Raw genomic sequence first — 19,274 nt, forward strand, 5'->3', positions numbered from 1 at the left:
TTATGGAGAAGATGATGATGAAAGAATGAGCCTCTCTCTTTTCCCCTTTTAGAATTTTTCTTTTATATTTTTTATTTGATTTTTCTTTTTCTTTATTTATTATCCTATGTGGAAGCATATAATTGGTGGCTTGTGGGAATAAGTGTGTGGAATGTGGAAAAGTTAGTGTGGCATGTGTAAAGATAGGGTGACGTGTGAAAAAATGAGTAGGGCGTGTGCCTTTTGCATGTATCCAATGAAAAATGAAAAGTGAGGTGTTGAGGTGGCATAGTGAGGTGACAAAGATGCTATGTATTTAATAATTTTCAATTTTTTTTTTGGAGAAATTATCAATTAAACAAAAGTATGGTAAGGTGAATAAAATAAAAATAAAAATAAAAATAATTAAAAAATAAAATAAAAATGATTAAAATATTTTCGGGAAAGGACAAAATTACGTATCTACACTTGCCACTCCTTGAACTATTATCATAGTTAAGGGGCGAATGAGTTTCACCAAAATGAAATAGCAAGATGTGATAATTTTCATTAGAAATCACTTCAGGGATAATTTACTGACTAAAGGTCACACAGTTCAAGACATAGAAACGTAAATTTCAATCTCGTTAAGTATGTTTTTCGACTTTAATCTCGCTTTTTAAACCTATTTCAATTTTAATTTCCTTAGAAATTTCTTTTAAATATTTGAACTATCACTTACTTCAACTGAACACCTAAACTACACTAAAAATATTTTCAATTCAAATTTTGAAAAATTACGCTCTTAAATGTCTATCAAATAGTTTAATTAACCATCTAAAATATATTACGTATTTCTTGATTACTAGTTTATTATACGTGCACTGCACGTATTCAATGCTAAAAAAAAAAAATTGCATGTATAAAAAAAAAAAATATTTATGAACTTTCAAAGTTTTAAATAAAGATATTGATGTTTACTCTTGTCAATCATAATTCTTTCTATCTCTTTCTATTTTTAAAAATGGTAAGAAAATCAATAGAACATACAACTTTAAAATTTTGTATCTACAAAAGCTTGAGTGTTTTGACTCTTTATTTTTTTTCCTCCGTCGAATTTCTATAGTTAATGCTCTATTCACCGGTTTTAACATACTAAGTTAAATGTTACAAAAAAATGTGAATGTCATTTTGTTAATATTGTGTAAGAAAGTTGTATTTTTGCATATAAGTATATATATTAATAAGATAAAATTTTAGTAAAAAAAATAAAATGTCATACGAACCTAAAAGGATAATACAATCAGTTGAAACTTTCCTAGTGTAAATTGAAACTTATTGAAATTTAATATTTCTAACAAAGTTGATAGTTGATTTTTGTAGTTAATTAGGATATGGAGGAATTATAAAAATTATTAAAAAATTAAAGTGCTAAATATTTTTAAAAATAGTTGTGTATAACTATTAGAAAAATAATCAAATGACTATTCTTAAATATAAGAAAAATTATTTAATTTGTTTTATTTTATTTTTTTAAATATCGGCTCATGCAATGTGTAAATAATAGCTATAATTATATTCAAAATATTCCTTCTACCTTTCTAAGTGCTTAATTAATATTAGTTAACTTTAGTTTATTATTTTTTAATGGACTATTAGCTAGTTTAGTTATAATTATATTTAAAAATTTAGTTAAGATATTGTATTTTATTCAAAGATTTCTCTATGCAAAAAAAGATTCTTTTTAGACGTTGAGTTTTCGGCCCACTTGTTCTTTTCATTAAATTTCACATAAAAACTTTACCATGAATAGATTTATGGCTGAAATATTTCGCATCTTGAGCTTTGAAATTATTAATTTACCTTTGCACATTTAGACTATTATAGAGATAAACAGATAAACGTAGAGAGTTTTTAATTAGAGCTAAATTTCATCAACTAATGAAAATAAATAAGATAAAAGAAATAAATAGAAAACTCCGATAGAAAATGGAACAATAATAGTGAAATTTTCAATGACGAAGAAAGTTGATTTGCGACAATGCTAAATCAAGTCTTGTTCATGTCACTCAATAATCAACTTAGTCCACCAATAATTTATTTGATCAATCAATCAATTTAGATTTTTCCTTCCTGGCAATGAGAGTTGAAATGGATCTCAATCATATTTATTAGTTGCTAAAAAACATCAACATTCTAAAAATTTATTTTGAAATTCAACTCCAAAAAAAGTAAATATTTTTCATGGCCAAATATCTCTTAAAAAGCTTAAATTCCTTTCTATGTCCTTGCAAACTCTTTTAAAAAATAATTGTTAATGCACTTTTATACTTGTGATAAACAAAATCACCAAAAAACACCAATACATATAAAAAATTTACAACAATAATGATTTAATAGGTACTACTCCAATCTAAGCCATCATTTTCTCAATAATTTAGCTAGAAAGCGTTGACTTTCAAAAAATCCTAAACCGATAAGTAAAAAAGGAAGAGAGAGGTAGAAAAACAACTTATAAGTTTGAATAGTTCATAAAACAAATACACAAATTACCAAAAAACATAACTTGAAACATAACAACCCAACTTTCTAACTCCACATGCAATACCTCATAGAATCTCGAGTATAATAGTTGCGCGATAAAAATAAAACACCAATAAGTAATTAAAAAAAGGATAGTGCACTTGTATAGGAAGACGATCAAACTTGAAGTCAAGCCTGAGGACTGAGGTGACACCATTATAACTTTCATAACTCTTTTCCTTGAATTTCTTTGTTATTTTAGTAGCAAGGCTCTGACCAACTAATACATGTCACTTGACACTTATAGCTTGACCTAGGAGCTTTCTTCAGATATTCGAAACTGCATCTTATTAGCTAGCTTTCGCATGTCTGTGATAGCATATCTTTCTTTCATATACATATATTATATTTTTAATACGTTCCTGTTGGAATTGAGATTCTTTAAGTCAAATCGAAGAAGTCTCAATATCATGCTCCTCATGAATCCTTCTTCTCCTCTACAAAAATATCAAAGAATTAATTAATAATGACATATAGATTTATTTATTTATTAATTGAACAAGGTAATAATTTTACAAAGAAAAAACAACTTATTCATACTAATAACTCAGATAGAAAAAAATCAATTCAAGTAAAAGTTAAAAGAAAAGAAATTTAGCTCCCACATTAAAATTAATTTGACTATGTTGCATACAAGAACAAAAGATTATAAATATAAATGCAATAAGATAATTGAATTCAAAATCCAAATAAGAGGAAAAAGTGAAGTAGAATAAGTTTCTTGTAAATTTTAATTCAAAATATTGCTTAAATAGGATTGTACAATTTTTTTTTTATATAAGGTAAAATTTTAATTAATTTAGAAGTATTAAATATTATGATTTCTTACCTAGAATAAATAATCAAATCTTAAGAAGTTAATAATATTATTAATTATTAAAAAATATTTACCCAAAAATTTAAGGATAATTACATGGGGAAAAAGGAACAATCTACTTAGTCATTAAGGTGTTCTTTGATCTTAAAAACGTGTACCCTTTTTTTCAAGATTTTCGTCCCCTTTTTCATATGTTTTAGTATTCAATAATTTTTAATTTTCTAATAATTCATATCATATATTGTGTTAACCATATATGGTGTTGTATCATATATTTTAATACTCCTTAATTTTTAAAATTTATCATATATTTTAGGACTTCTTATATAAAATATAATAAATATAATTAAATAATAATTCTATAAAAATAGTAAAATAATCATTTTATCCATTATAAAGACGAATAAAAAGTTTAAATCAACCTCTTAACATGTTTTAATATATTATATACATATGGATATATTCAATGTCAATTGAAATAGGCGACACAAATGAGCCAACAGACCCGAAATAAAGCCCTAACCATAACCATCTCGGTTTGCCAGTGACAGTAGCGGGAGTCCAAATTGCAGGCATGGCTGGAAGAGAGGTTCGCGAATATACCAATCTCACCGATCCCAAAGGTACCTTACTTTACTTGCACCGCCATAATTCGTTGCATTTGCTTTTTAGTATGTAGTATTTTTTTTGTTGATTGATTAATAAGAGACGAAATGCAGATAGGAAAAGGGGTAAAGGAAAGGATAAAATTGATGATGAGGAAATCGCTTTCCACCGTATGGTTTCTAAGGTTAGAGAATCCCGCTTCTCCAAACCATTGTTACACCATTATTATTATTATTATTATTATTATTATTATTATTATTATTATATTTGTTTGAATTTTACCTCCTGTTGTATTGGCAATTAATGTTGAATTAAGTATCTATCCACTTTTATGGTACTACTGAATGCGTTAGGATTAGAGGAAGTTATTTGGTTTCTGCTAAGACATTGAACATGGATGAATTTCATTTCACCACTGCATTATAGACACTGGCGAATCTAGGAATTCTAGAATATGGGTGTGTGCTAAACGAAAGGGGAAAAATGTATTAAGTGGGAATTGATCCCCAATCCCTCTAGGTAAATGAATCAAGATTCAACCAAGTGCATCATTAGCCTTTTGGTAGCATGGTGCCAGACAGTACCCATTTTTAGAAAATATACACATAAAATACCTGGTTTTACAGAAAGAAACCACATGTTCACGTGACCATAATTTGGCCGATAAATTTGTTCCTGATGATAGAACGAAAGGAATGGAAGATAGAAGGTTTTTTGTTGATTGATGAAGTGGTAAATATTACTCCTATTATTTTAAAAAAAATAAAATGCACCAAGAATGTGCTGATTGATTACATCCAAAAGTAGAGGCAAAAGAACAGGGGTATGGAAAAGAGGAGCGGCCAGGTTACATTATACAAAAAGATTCTATGCACTGTGGCAGGGGCTCAGCATTTGTTTAGCCATTCCAATTTTACCAAAAAAGACATCAAAAAGGATAGTCATTTTTAATCTTCGGTATGGAGTTGTCGCGTTCTTCAACACATGTTCTGTTCTGTCTTTCCATACACACCACCAATTGTAAGCATGTACGGCGTTCCAGGATTTTTTTTCTTTTCTTTATGTATTCCCTTACCAGCATAGGACGAGATCTGCAGCTGACCTTGGGATGGTCCATTTTAGAACCAAAAAAAAATAAATCAGAAACATCTGCCAAAGTTGTGCAGTATAAGGGCAACATAAAAAAAGGTGATTGTTGGATTCTGACTCTTCTCCACATAAGTAACATCTGTTGGCAAGTTGAAAGCCCGTTCTTTGTAAATTGTCTTGAGTTAAGCACAGATCTCTGATTACTGTTGGACCTCAGAATTCCACACCTGCTTCCAAGGCCATGATTAATCTGATAAACCTCCCTAGCCACTAAACAGTACCATGACTTGCAGAAAAGAGGGGTAGGGGGATTGTTATCTAAATGGAGAGTGTCTAATCCTTATATCATGCCAAAATGAAACTTTTGTTCCATTGTCAACTTTGGCGTTAATGTTCTGTGAGAATAAAGGCCAGAACCATAAGGTTCTAATATTTCTCTATACACCACGCCCCTGTGGAGAAGCTCCTATGTTAGTGCACCTTTCATTCATGAGGCCATACTTATCCCATACAATATTTCTCTATAGAATGTTGTGTTCAAATTGAACCTCCATAACATAACCTCCCTTTATTTGTTTCTTTGCTTGGAACTCTATAAAATACTTTCTAACTTATTTGCTTTTTTGGAGAAATTGTACATTGGTCATTCTTCCTCAAGAGCATCTTTCTTCCATGCATCTTGTTACAAACCAAAATAGGGGGCATCCTCTTGTCCAAATCTTGAAGTGTTTAATAAAGCAGAGATGGACACTAAGCACCAGTCCGGTTTTACATCCTCTTACGTTCTTACCAGGATAATTTTTTCTTTTCACTTGTATCCCTCATCATTTCTCTATTAGACATTAATTAAATGAATACAATTGAGTTCATGGTAAAGGGGTAAGAGTAATCAACTAGAATAGCATGTTTTGACTAAAGAGTGCTAGAGTATTGGATGGATTTAAGCAGCAAAAAATTATCAAAAAACGACAGAATTACAGGGGTATCATGGATAAAAGTATGGAAGAAATTCGCACCAGCAATTAGCATTCAGATTAGAGGTCTTTGCTAGGATATATTGCGTATAAAGATTACGCACAGAAGTTTAACTTTGTTAACACCAAATTGGTAAGATTATAATCCCTTAAAAGCAGAGGCGGAGCTAAGGTTTGAAGCTTATGGGTTCGAAATTTTAGTCCTTTTGAGTTACCGAGTTCTAAATATATAATGTCTACATATTAAATTTATTTCTTAAGACAAGTACATGGTTTGGACCAAAACTATTGCGTTCTGCTGAACCCACTTTTTACACTCTAGCTCAACCCCTGCTTCAATAATCAAAATCATTAACTTGTCAAAAAAAAAAAAAAAGAACTTGAAAATCTAAACGCAACCAAGAAATCCAGGCATAGATTACATTACAGACGATTCCTCTTAAAATTAAGGGAGTTTTCTGATAACCTGCCCTGTCAGGGATCTTGGCGTTTCCTACTGGGTGCTTGATATGTTAAGATGCAAGATGTTTCTGGGGAACGTGGAGGTTACCTTCATGGAAGAGGCGGTATTGAGTCTTGCTCTCTTGGATCGATTTCCTTTAATTTTCTTTCTATTTTTGGTTGCCATCAATTATACATATAACGAAGCGAGTTGTAGTTTCTTGAGCATTGTTAAAGTTTTGAAAATGCAGCCCTGGACAGTGATGACTTGCTCTATCTCAAGGAACAGATGGAAGCTGAGGAGGATGCAGAACGTCTTCTGCGACGCACTGAAAAACGTGCATTCCAGGCATTCAAGATATCCTTTTGTTTGTTTTCTTGGATCTCATCTGATTTTGCTTGTTTATCGTTTGTTTATTGGCTTTATCTGGGGATGGAATATTTTAAGTGATGTCAAATGGATTTCATTTACATATATAACTGTTGAGAAGGTTCGTATTGATGGTTTATCGCATGGATTTTCTTTTACCTGCACATTACAAGGGTGTGACTTTAAAACGACAGGGCATTGGCATCTATGGTAATCGTGGGGTAGTTTGTGATTTCCTTAACAATTTGAAACAAAGCTGTTGCTAACTCGACACCTGCATCACTTCCTCTGCCTCTTCGTGTTGAGCCCAAGCCCAAGAGTGGGATCAGGTTTGGGTTTATATCTTCTACTAAGGCAGATTATTGCTTTGTGCTTTCCCTTTACAGTTCCTTTTTTAATTGGGTCGTGTGCCCAGACAATCTTTGGAATCAATCCAACATTATGAAATTTCTTGGGAACAGGCAGCAAGATCTGCTAAAAAGATTTGTAGAAGTCAAATCCAAGAAGCTGAAAGAGTCTAACCCATCCAATGAGAGCAATTTTCCTGTACATCCAACTACACGGGCTATGCCAATTGGCAAGTCTGACGGTGATAAGGAGGAGATAAAAACTTTGCCAGCTAGGCCAAGTGAAGTTGGAGATAGAAAGATAGATAATCCAGTAAAAAGCTTGCTTTCAGCGTATGACAGTTCTGATGATGACGACGACTGATTTTGTAAGGATTTATTTTGTCTATTACGCTTGGTTTAGTGTTCAAAATTAGAATCAAGAAATCTGCAGTTGTGGATACCGTGGTTCAATGTTTGAATCAACAAACATCATTAGTTGTTTTCTGTGCACAGTCTACTGAGTGCCCCCGACTCGTTTGCATTAACATGGTTACCGATGGTTGTAGGCAGTTGTTGCCAATTCATACTGTTAATTTGCTTCGACTTTTAACAAACGGACATTTGACAATGAAGCATCGCCGCACCCCTGAAGTTCACCACTGGATCGAACTTAAACCTGAACTGTTAAGTCCTGTGAATTTGGTCGCGAATTACATTGTTCACAAGAGGTGACAGACTGAACATCTCTGTGTCAGTTAACGTTTAATAGAACAACAAAAGTGTTCAAAAAAAAAAAAAAAGTGAAAAACCATCTATTAATAGCACGGACTGCATATGGGGAGTGAACTTTTAGGCGACTCTCAACTATTTCCATAAAAAGGAACACACTGAAATACGATTACAGCCATGATCTCATGAAGAGTTTTATTGAGTAATGAAAAGTTCATGTTTAGTTATGAAGTAACGACCGATGATGTTTGCTTTCTCTACAATAAATTGCTCATGAAAGGTTCCCATCCGTTTGCTGGGTATATCGATAGAGAGATCTTTTAAGTTTGGCAAACCCTCAACTTGCATACCATCTCCACAAATGAGGAACTGATTTCCAACTATAAAAGATCCAGATATGCGAATTGCAACACCGTCTTGACCATTAGCTCGACACTGAAGTTTCTCTACAACATGGACAAGCTTTTCTGGAGGCCATTCACCAGCTAATGTCTTCCGTATGTTGGTCAAGGTTGAAAAAATATTGTTGGGACCGATGGATTCTTTCCCGCCAAAACTTAGACGTCATTAAAGATCAAATGTAAGTCAAGACGACAAAGAACTTGTGAAGTTAAAGAGTGCATAAGAGTAAACACACACACATAGAGCAGTCTCATGAAAATGAGATTGGCGGCATGAACAAAGAGCCTCGAGTTCCTCAGATCCCACAATATTCCCAAGTAAGACCTAGCTGCTAATCAAAGAGCCTTAAGTTTCTCAGATCCCAAATATCCTGTCTGTTTATATGTATGCTTGTTATGTGCCTTAATACATACACAGAAACCAGAAGACAGACCTATGCTATATATCAACTCTCCTTGCAACAAACAAGTGTAGGTTTAACATAGCAAATGTCATATACCTGAAGGTGGAGCATTCATTATATAATGACTTGATATGCTGCCAAAATTCATCGGATCCATCAAACAGTAAATAGTAATGTATCGTCAGCATCTGACCAACAAACAGTAAACATGAATTTAGCATCACTTAACCTGGAAATTTTGGCCTATTGTAATTTTAAGTGATAGCAAGTGAACAAATAAGACAGCAAACAGGCAGGCCTATGCTCTCTAGGACATCTTAATTCGCTAAATGAAGGAAACTCACATCTGCCAGATCCTTCATCCTCTGTGTTGGATCAAAAATGCCTCTGACAAAAGCACCCAAGTCTAATGCAGAATCACTATACTTGATAATGAATGGATGTGACAAAAGCTGCAATCAAAGAGGACACTGAGTCACCATGAAATCCTAAACCAGTCAACCTTGAACAGTATATCAGAACAAAACAATTGTAGTCGTAAAGGTCCTGAATGTATCAGTCTACATAGAAAACTCTATGATAATTGAAGTAACTGCACCCACCTGTTTCATACAGATTAAACAAAATCCACTTCAAGTTCCAACAAAGAAGAGCAATATGCAATAGTTACAGAGTTCCCAAATGTGAACCATATACTCACTCCCTCTGTAGGACCCTCCAAAATGTTTAACAGGGTTTTATGGAATAACAATAGTTACAAAGTTCTTTACTTTCGAGGATTCAGATACATCTAACCAACAACATACCTGGTATATTTCCATAAGTGGGGTTTGGGGAGGGTGGGCATACACAAACCTTACCCCAACCTTTGTGGGAGTAAGAGAAGTTGTTTCCTATAGACCCCCGGCTCAAGAAAAATACATCTAACCAATTCAACTGTAAACAATGGTGTGATGATCATCATACAGACATTGACTTTTACTTGGTAACTTTCATGCTGTTACAAATAAACTTTACTCATAATACCATGAAATGCAGTCAAACTTATACCAGATAGAATTGGACAGACGAGTAATATTCTTTTTTTTGTCCAAGATCATCATATAAGTGCACAAATGATCATTAAATTAGTAATTGTACAAATGGTCATTAAACCATTACTAGAGGTACATGTGACTAACACTACTTCCACGTCTTTGTTTTCTATTTAGAATGTGTAAAAGAAATGTGTACTAACCTGATCTGCCGTTGGCCTGTCGTCAGGATTTTTTTTGAGGCAAGCATCAACGAATGAGCAGAATTCTGGTGAAAAGTCGTGTCTTGACAGTGAAGGAGACGGATCATCAAGGATCTGCCATCATAATTTTGAAGAAACAAGGATGAGATGTGATGATGAGACTAAGTTTATGTGCGTAATTCATCTAGTTTGTATCTGAATAGGAAAGAGACCAAATTCCCGAACATGCTATCAGTGGCTGAATGACATTCAAATGTAGAGAGTCTGGTATGTTATTCTCAAGATCTGATATGTTACTATATTGGGCTAAAAAATTGATGAATCATATACTAATTTATCCATATATGCACTTCCACAATGATGGAGCAAATTACCAGCAAGTTTCTTGATAATATAATTTGATAGAAGAGCATCCACGGGATGCAACCTATGCAACTTGTACACATCAACCTCCCACTATGATCCTAACCAAGTTGAGTCTTTTCTCATCAAACAAAATTGCATCTGTCCCCTCAAATCAAAAGACAGAAGGAAAGCAAGACTATCATTCTGATACAATTTCTTTCCCTGAATTTGATTTCCCATTCTGCGTTCTCATTGTAGTTGATGTTACATTCTAACCATTGATGTTTGCATTCTCCTTTGCTGCTAGCCTTTTTTTTTTCTCCTCACAAGAGTTCCCTTACAACTTGATTCACTGCCTTCTTGCCTTCCCTCTTCAAGTGACATTACCATCTCCTTTCCTCGTCTGATTCCACGAATCTTCCCTTTTAATCTTTATTTCCAATGTTCTGAGTGAAATTTCTTTATTGGTATTCTGAGGGAATATATTTTCATCACCCAATCCTATTACATCATCAATTATCAGTTTTATTCCATCAAAATCTCACCCATTATAGCCATTGCGTCTTTTGCAGTCTGACTTTTTTCATCATTGGTGTTCTCTGAAGAAGAACATTATCTCCATCTCTTGGAGCATCAAACTCCAAATTTTAAGTTTACTTGCTGCAACTGTCTCATATGTTTTCTTTAAGCCACAAAAACAGTAATTCTTTGTCTAATTTCCTCTTCCTTTTTTATCCTTTGATGGCATACTCAATTCCACCAAAGAAAGAGGATGGAACTTCTAGCTTTGATATGTCGGTTTATACCTGAGTTGGTTTGCGAGCTAATGGTTTACAGCAAGTTTAAGGCTTATCTACAGAAAGAAGAATAGAGGAACTTTGCAATGCACAATAAGTTCCAGAGCAATTCATGCAAATGTTACAAGAGTTTGAACTCAGACTTGCATATTATATCTCCTGGGTGGGTGGAGGGGCGTTAATTTAAATATCCTGTTTAAACAATGAAGAACCAAAAAGTAAGGAAGGAAGCAGTAGAATATTGACCTGCAACATGAGATTGACAGGTCCTTCATTTGCTGTATACGGAAATTCACCTGTACCACACTCAAATAGTGCAAGCCCAAGGCTCCAAATATCAGCTGGGTAAGAGTAATTCTCATTCCGTATTCGTTCCGGTGACATGTAAGTTACTGTTCCAACAAAAGTAGCGCACTGGAAAACACGAATAAATTAGAGGATGAATCTGAAATAAGATAAAATTGAAGATCCGTTATCCATTTCCTGTAGAAAGAAGAGTGGTATTTGATATAACCTTTATTAACTAACCATAGCAATTGAGCTTTCTAAACCAGCACTAATGCCAAAATCAGTTATTTTGGGCTCCCCCTTGAGATTGACAAGCAAATTTGCTGGCTTTATGTCTCTGTGGACTAAATGTCGAACTCCGTGCAAATAACTGAGACCCTTAAAGAACAGAAAGTATCTATAAATAAAGCTGAAGGGCAATACTAAGACTATCACTAAAGAAATAAATTGAACAAGAGTCTTTACATGCAAGAGCTTTTGAACCATTGAGGAAAGGATAGGTTCTGGAATGCACTTCCTCACTTTTATGATATCAGCAAGAGAACCCCCATCCATGTACTCTAGAGCTATGCTTATCTGCCCAGAATCTGGAGTATAAAATGCTCCATAGAACTCAACAAGACCTTGGTAACATGGTGCCTCACACAGCGTCCTTATTTCAGTAAGGAGTTGCTGCCTTTTCTCCTAAAATGCAGGAGAAATATTCAGTGAATAGAAAATTGGAGATTTTCCTTTTCTTATGGCCAATCCCGTCTTATATCGTTACGTGGTCACATAACATTCAATCATCAATATGCACAAAAATTCTTTTTAAGTTTTAACATATGATTATGTATTGATACTACACTCTTTATGCTTCATGGATGCATATGTTGCAGTTTGCTGCACCTAAAAGCCCAAAATAGTCCCTTTTCGGTTAAGACTCAAAGTCATCCTTGCATTTTTATTTTTTTTACATGGAGCACTAATAGTTCCGATGTTTTTAATATTGGTGCCTTTTTTTGTCCTCCCCTAAACTTCCATTTTTTAAACGTTAATTTTGTTCACAATTCAGTGTATGGAATGTTTAGTTGTCTTACTCTATGCTTAGTAGAAACAATAACTCCTGAACGAGAAGGTGACAAGAAGAGTGCTCCTTGTTCTGTAGAGTACAAACTATTGCAGCTAAACCAAGAATCTATTTTTGCCCGCTCAGTAGGGGTGTTTCCTTTTAGACATATTGGGAATTGGCTAAAGGAAGCAAAAATCAGAGGAAAGAGCACACTAGAGGTGTTGACAAAATTGCAGGGCTTATAAAGAAAACAGTTAATAGTCAAAAACACAACTAAAGTATTTCCGATTTTTTGAGTTCCATACCTAAACTATACGGTTTTGAGTTTCCTCCTAAATTATCATCTACTATTTATCAAAACACACCTCAAATATCAATGGTTTACTTTTCCTACATAAATGATAGTTATATTTCAGGTACAAAAAGTGAACAATTGACAGCTGAGGTGTTTATATAAATAGTTGGTGATAGTTCCGAAACGAAACTCACACACCTCATAGTTCCGGTAACTAACTCAAAAACCAACATACTTTAGGTGTGTTTTTAATCCATCATTCTAAAGAAAAGAAAAAAATTAAAGATAGATAAAAGTTAATATTTCTACCTTCTCAAAAATATTAATCTTCTTCAAAGCAATAATCCTATGAGTTGGAATATGAATAGCCCTCTGAACAACACTACTAGCACCAGTACCAATAGCTCCAAAAACCCTCATCTCATGAGAAGCACATCTATATGTCTTTTCACCATGATCCGTATCATCAACAGGCCATTTTTGTAATCCCAGCTCATTGATATTGTACACCCCATATGATTGACTCAACAAATTCACTGTTCCCGCATCCGATAACTTCACACAAAACAATCCAAAATCATCCCTCACATAAATGCAGTTCTCGCAATAATAACAAAAGAAACTGTAGCAATTGGGAGGTGGTAATTATCCTTTGGAATGACAACACGATTACTGAAAAAAATACTAATAAAGATGAATTTACAGAGTATGAATCAAAACAACCCAAAGTTTCCCTCAAATAAATTCAGTTGTTGCAAAAATAATAAAAGAAACTAACGCTAGTGAGAAGTGGTTGTTATCCCAAAAAATAATAAAGATGAACTACGGGAAAACAACATAAATCCCAACGGTTTGGAGCTTAATTACAAAAAATCCCGACATTTTGCATAATTAGCTCCCGATACATCCAACGAAGATACATAATTTGTTGGGATTTTTGTAATTAATTTGTAAGAGCGAGGATTTGTGTAAATATGATAAGTTAAAAGGTGTATATTTATGTTATGTTTTCCATGAACTTAAGGAGTATGAAACTAAACAACCCAAAATCATCCCTCACCTATATTCAGCTCTCGCAATAATAATAAAACAAACTTTTGCTATTGGGAGGTGGTAGTTATCCCATGGAATGACAAGGATTTTCATTGAGGGGTTCAGACGAACTAGCCAAAGTGGTTTAACATCTAATACATATACATAAAAAAATATTTTTAACTATGTAAAAATAGTATAATTTTGTGTCGAAGGGGTGGGTGAAAGGTGGCTCCGCCACTGGACAACACGATTACCCCAAAAAGAAAAAAAAAACTTACAGAGTATGAATCAAAAGGATCGGATGTAGAAGCAGGGGAAAAACCCTTGTCAGCATCAAATAAAGGTACAAGTTTCTTCTTCAATTCCTCAAGTCCAGCCATCACACACACACCAAAAATCAATTCAATTATGGACTATGAAGCAGTTCCATTTGATGAAGACGATGTGTTTCTTCTATGGTACAACAAAAGAAGCAGAAATTTATTATATACAGAAGGCAATTGCTTGCTTGGATGATCAAATTGGTAAAAAGGTACAAAGATGAAGATGATGGATCGATAGACGTTGGATTTGGAATACCAAAATGATTATAAATAACAATGGGAGTTGGGACTTGCAATATTTTCTTTTAAAAAAAATTACTAAGTTAAATAGTGGTCACAAAAAAAATAATCGTCAGATATGATATATTGACGAATCAATTTTAGTTTTGTCCTCCTCGATTTCAAAATAAATAAATTATTAAATTACTTTTTAATATTTAAAATAAATAAATTATTCATCGAGATATATTTATTATAAAATAATAAAGAACAAAGAAGAGTAGTGGGAAAAGAGAGAATTCTTTATTTCTCTTGCGGATTATTGAGGGACGAATTACAATGATTCTTTATTTATAGGAAAAAACTAAAGATTTGTAACTTTTTCATAAATAGATATACACAATATATGGTAAAGTAGGTATTCACTATATATAATAAGATAGATATTTATTATATATGGTACATTTATAGCACTCCTCTTGAATATCTAATCGATAGATAATATGCCTAGTTAAAACCTTACTAGAAAAAAAAATTCAGTAGAAAAAATTTAGTGAAGAAAAAAGAGTACACATATGTAATAATACGCATATAGGTTGCCTCATTAAAATCTTACAAGGAAAATCCAGCAGGACAAAACCTCATAAGAGAAAAAGAGTACAACGCGTATTAACTCCCCTAATAAGAACATCCTTGATCCTTTGCATCTTGATTTTGTGCACCATCTTCTTAAAAGTTGCAATTGAATGATACTTGGTGAATAAATCAAACACATTGTCACTTGAACGAATCCGTTGCACGTTAATATTACCATTCTTTTGTAGCTCATGTATGTAGAAAAACTTTTATGAAGAGTGCTCGTTCTATCTCCTTTTATGAATTTTTCATTAAGATGTGGTATGCATGTTGCATTATTTTCATATAAAATTGTGGGTACATTGTCACATTTCATGCCTCATTTTTCTCAAATGAGATGTATCGTGGTTCTCAACTATACTCATTCTCAGCTTGCTTCATGAATAACTATTATCTCATCATGGTTCGATAAAGTAGCTAGATAGACTGCTTTGTATATCTCCAAGATATGACAGTATCCCTACAAGTGAACATATAGCTTATTTAAGATCGAGCTTTATACGAGTCAGATAAGTACCCAACATCAGCATAATCAATAAGATCGGTACTACAATCTTTAAAATAAATAAGCTCATATGTTTGATCTTATTTCGATGTCTCCTCGTAGAAGTAGAACTATATCTAGCTAACAAATTGAGCAAAAGGCTATATTCGGTCTTGTAGTATTTTACAAGATACATTAGTACACTAATTGCACTAAGATATATAACTAATCCAATTTGTTATATTTCTTATTTCAGCAAATAATCTATTGTTTTGAGAACTCTCCAAGAGTTTCAATAATTTTCAATATAAGGATTAGAAATAAGTTTCCCTAAAACTTTTATATGCTTCAAACATTTTGAATTCTTAAAAAATTTTCGTATAAATTGTCAAGTGACAAAATTCAATATTTCATGAGCGACATCTTCAAGTATCTGGATTGCAAATCAAATAAGTTTTATCTTACCAAGATGCATCCTTTCACGCCACTTGATAAATATTTCTACTTCAGTATGCTTAAATAAACGTAGAATTTAGATCCTCATAATCTTTTATAATATTGCGTCAATATTGTATCAAAGATATTGATGATATATCATTTCGTATCAGTTCACAGTGAGACATAACATTTTGAGATCTCATCACTTCATTATTTGCAGGTACCTGAACCTCTTATAAGGTTTCATGAAGTGTTATATCGTAGACTCTTCAAGAGTACATTGCCTTCTTAATATGATTATTTGTTCCTTATCCTTTTCAAGAATTATTTTATTTGGAACCGATTGATCTACTACACTTCACGCCTGCATAGACTTTGTCATTTATGAATAAAAAAGAGGAGCACTTACAACTTAAATATGAGATGTGTTCGATATTTGACTTTAATTATCCACGAAGCCGCTGATGCCGAGTCGGCTCCTATGCCGCTAGCTATGCCGAAATACAAAATCTAGAAAACTAAATAAAAATCTAAGACTCAAATCGCTTCTTTCTGCACTGGATCGAATCAATTAGATGGGTCACTGGGAACGGATTAGCTTATTGGCTGCTCCGATGCCGTCCTAACATATTTCATAGTTGCTTATAATCTCCCCCTTATGTTAGGAAAACTAACATACATTCTCCATGTTCTTTAAAAAATCCATCTTTGTGCATCATGGTATATTCATTAATTGTATACCGCACATTAAAATTATTAGATGGACAATGTGTGATTCCTGACTTAGAACCAACTTTGTGGAAAAATTAATCATAATTTATTGGTTTGATGGATACAAGTACTTTTGTATATAATATTTCAAACCAACACATAAAGTTTTTGTTCTTATTATCAATGATTTAACTATTTATTGAAGGCATTCAATGTTAAATCATCATCATCAAGATGAATTATCTTAATTACACAATCTGAAAGTTATGCTCTTAACTCAATTTCAATGAGTAAGCAACTTTATGAATGTCAAACTGTAGGTTGACAATAAACGTACAAGTGATCATCTTATATCGATGGATCTTAACAGATCACATGATGGGTGAACGTGCTCATATTCACCTTTTATACTTTTAAGAATTTAGGGAATCCAATCCCAATATTAGTTGGTCCAACCAATTTATCTTACAAACAACATTAAAAGCTCATGAAGAATTTTTGAATTCTTCAATATGTATTTACTACTTAGTATGCCTCTTTAGTAAATTTCAGATTTACTATGATATGAATAAATTTCAAATTTACTACTTGAAAAGTAGATTTCAGAATAACTCCTCTCAATTAGTCTATCTTTTTCAGAGGCGAATTGTGATACCATCACAATCAAGTGGATGTTTGTATTGATAAGCTTTATTAAATATCATCACATTCACCCCAGGGAATAGATCTATGCTTATAACAATTAAAATTTTCATTCCCATAAATGAAGTATAATTGTGCCTTAAGCTTATTAAATTGATAGCTTATAACTTCTTTTATGATATTGCTACCTCAGTAGCAAATCGAGGTGTGCATAATGTAGAGATTTTTTCTCTAACGTATCTAATAGTCATAATAAGTGTGTAAAAATATTATCACTTTTGATGATTATCATCATATTGTCCCTTCGCGCTTGTATTCGTACATTCAATCACTTGTCTTCTTTAAGACATATTATGTACTGCTACCACATCCACTTTAGAGAATGAAGCATATTCAATGGGACATGTCTCATGACTTTTCATCAAACTCATTATTTTGCCTTAGCCATCAAAACATCATCAATGTGGTGCATTGAGATTCAAACTCAATGTCTTATCTATGTAAAGGCGTATTAGGCAATAAATCGATGGGGTTTGAACCTAACATCTTATTTTCATACTGTATTTATTCATATCGTGTTTTTGGGAGGATGATCATCTTCAAGTGGTCAAATCTTTCTTTTAGTCTATTCCATAAAATAAGTGGATCCGTAGTAGTAAGGTATTCAATTTTCAGAGTTTCATCAAGATGATGACACAAAAAAATTATAGCCTTTGCACGATTTTGGTTAGATGTTGTATTTTCTTTCTTTATGGCATTTCCAAGACTCATAGCATCTAAGTGGATTTCAGCATTCAACACCCATGAGAGGTAGTTCTTGCTCGAGGCAACGAACTCAAGTTTTGTAAGATTATTAATCATATGAAAAGAAATAAAATAATACCTTAGCCTTCAAATTTGAGACGGCAGAATCTTGTGCTGGTAACGTGTTATAAAATAATAAAGAACAAAGAAGAAGAGTAGAGAGACTTCTTTATTTCTCTTGAGGATTATTGAGGATGAATTACAATGAAGGAAAACCCCTTTATTTATAGGGGAAAACTAACTTTAGGTTTGTAACTTTTTCATAAATAATCATACACAATATATGGTAAAGTAGGTATTCACTATATATGGTAAAATAGACATTCCCTTTATATGGTACATTTATAACAATATTGAAATTTTTTTCAATTTACTATTTCATTGAGGTTCTTAAATACTGCACACTTTCTAAAAAAGTAATTTAAGAATAATTAAAACAACGGAAAAGGGCCAAAAATACCCTTGAACTATTCAAAATGGAGCAAAAATATCCTCCGTTAATTTTTTGGCTCAAAAATACCCCTTCGTTAAATTTTTGGATCAAAAATACCCTTCTCGCTAATAGAATGACACCAAGCACGCCATGTGGACAAAAAATGCCACGTGGTCAGTCTACGTCAGTATCCACTTTCACACAATAAGTCTTTTTTTTAATCAAATTAAACCAGACATTTCTGCTTTGGAGCGTTCTTCTTCACTATTTAACGATTTCAGTTTCCTTGGGGTGAGAACTTGATCATTTTCATTTTTATTAGCAAGTGAAAAATTTGGTGTGCTTTCAACAAAAAAAATTTCCTTCCCCGGTTATTTGTATCAACCTGACTCTTCACAACACCAGCATGTGAAATAGAAGTATTTGCAGAGATTTTTCTTTCCTGTTCATCTATACAAGCATTCACCGTATTTGGCTCCTGCGATGCATCTGGTTTACTTCCCTAACTCCTCTCGCTAGAAACTTTGTTTTTTATGGGTTCATTGTTAAGAATGGGTTCATTTGCCTCCTCAATAATAGGATGATTGACTGCACCTTCTTTAATAACATCTTCTTGTCCATGACACGAGTCTACTACCATGAAAACACATAACAACTATAGTGAGTTTCTAAATTTAGCAGCTGCCATTATCTAAGCAAATCAAAAAAAGAAATTATTATTAGTTCCAAGAAATCTATGAACAAAGTTAGAGGTGTCCCTCACCTTAGACGACACGTTTTAAACAAACATCTAATTTCTTTTCTACTTCAAACCGCAAGCGCGACACAACTATAT

At 32.9% G+C, this 19,274-nt stretch overlaps 2 protein-coding genes across 4 annotated transcripts; one reads left to right on the plus strand and one right to left on the minus strand.

The window, feature by feature from the left end:
- The first annotated feature begins 3,797 nt into the window (after positions 1–3,797).
- On the plus strand, positions 3,798–7,799 carry LOC107862749. 2 transcript variants are annotated; one of them, XM_016708398.2, is made up of 6 exons: positions 3,798–3,981; positions 4,078–4,148; positions 6,545–6,593; positions 6,720–6,826; positions 7,091–7,167; positions 7,300–7,799. In XM_016708398.2, exons 1-6 carry the CDS (start codon positions 3,933–3,935, stop codon positions 7,547–7,549), a joined length of 603 nt encoding a protein of 200 aa, XP_016563884.1. In that variant the 5' UTR covers positions 3,798–3,932; the 3' UTR covers positions 7,550–7,799. The 2 variants fall into 2 exon arrangements, with proteins under 2 accessions (XP_016563884.1, XP_016563887.1); XM_016708401.2 differs by lacking the exon at positions 3,798–3,981 and having other exon boundaries at positions 4,073–4,148; positions 6,506–6,593.
- Positions 7,800–8,002: 203 nt separating this feature from the next.
- On the minus strand, positions 8,003–14,411 carry LOC107862748 (mitogen-activated protein kinase kinase 3). 2 transcript variants are annotated; one of them, XM_016708397.2, is made up of 9 exons: positions 14,028–14,411; positions 13,024–13,269; positions 11,834–12,052; positions 11,609–11,746; positions 11,327–11,494; positions 9,939–10,052; positions 9,046–9,153; positions 8,798–8,889; positions 8,003–8,452 (listed from the first exon to the last, which is right to left on the minus strand). In XM_016708397.2, exons 1-9 carry the CDS (start codon positions 14,127–14,129, stop codon positions 8,092–8,094), a joined length of 1,548 nt encoding a protein of 515 aa, XP_016563883.1. In that variant the 5' UTR covers positions 14,130–14,411; the 3' UTR covers positions 8,003–8,091. The 2 variants fall into 2 exon arrangements, with proteins under 2 accessions (XP_016563883.1, XP_047265575.1); XM_047409619.1 differs by lacking the exon at positions 14,028–14,411 and adding an exon at positions 13,418–13,421.
- Between the last annotated feature and the right edge of the window lie 4,863 nt (positions 14,412–19,274).

The sequence above is a fragment of the Capsicum annuum genome, chromosome 3, assembly GCF_002878395.1.
Source record: "Capsicum annuum cultivar UCD-10X-F1 chromosome 3, UCD10Xv1.1, whole genome shotgun sequence".
Lineage (NCBI taxonomy): Eukaryota > Viridiplantae > Streptophyta > Magnoliopsida > Solanales > Solanaceae > Capsicum > Capsicum annuum.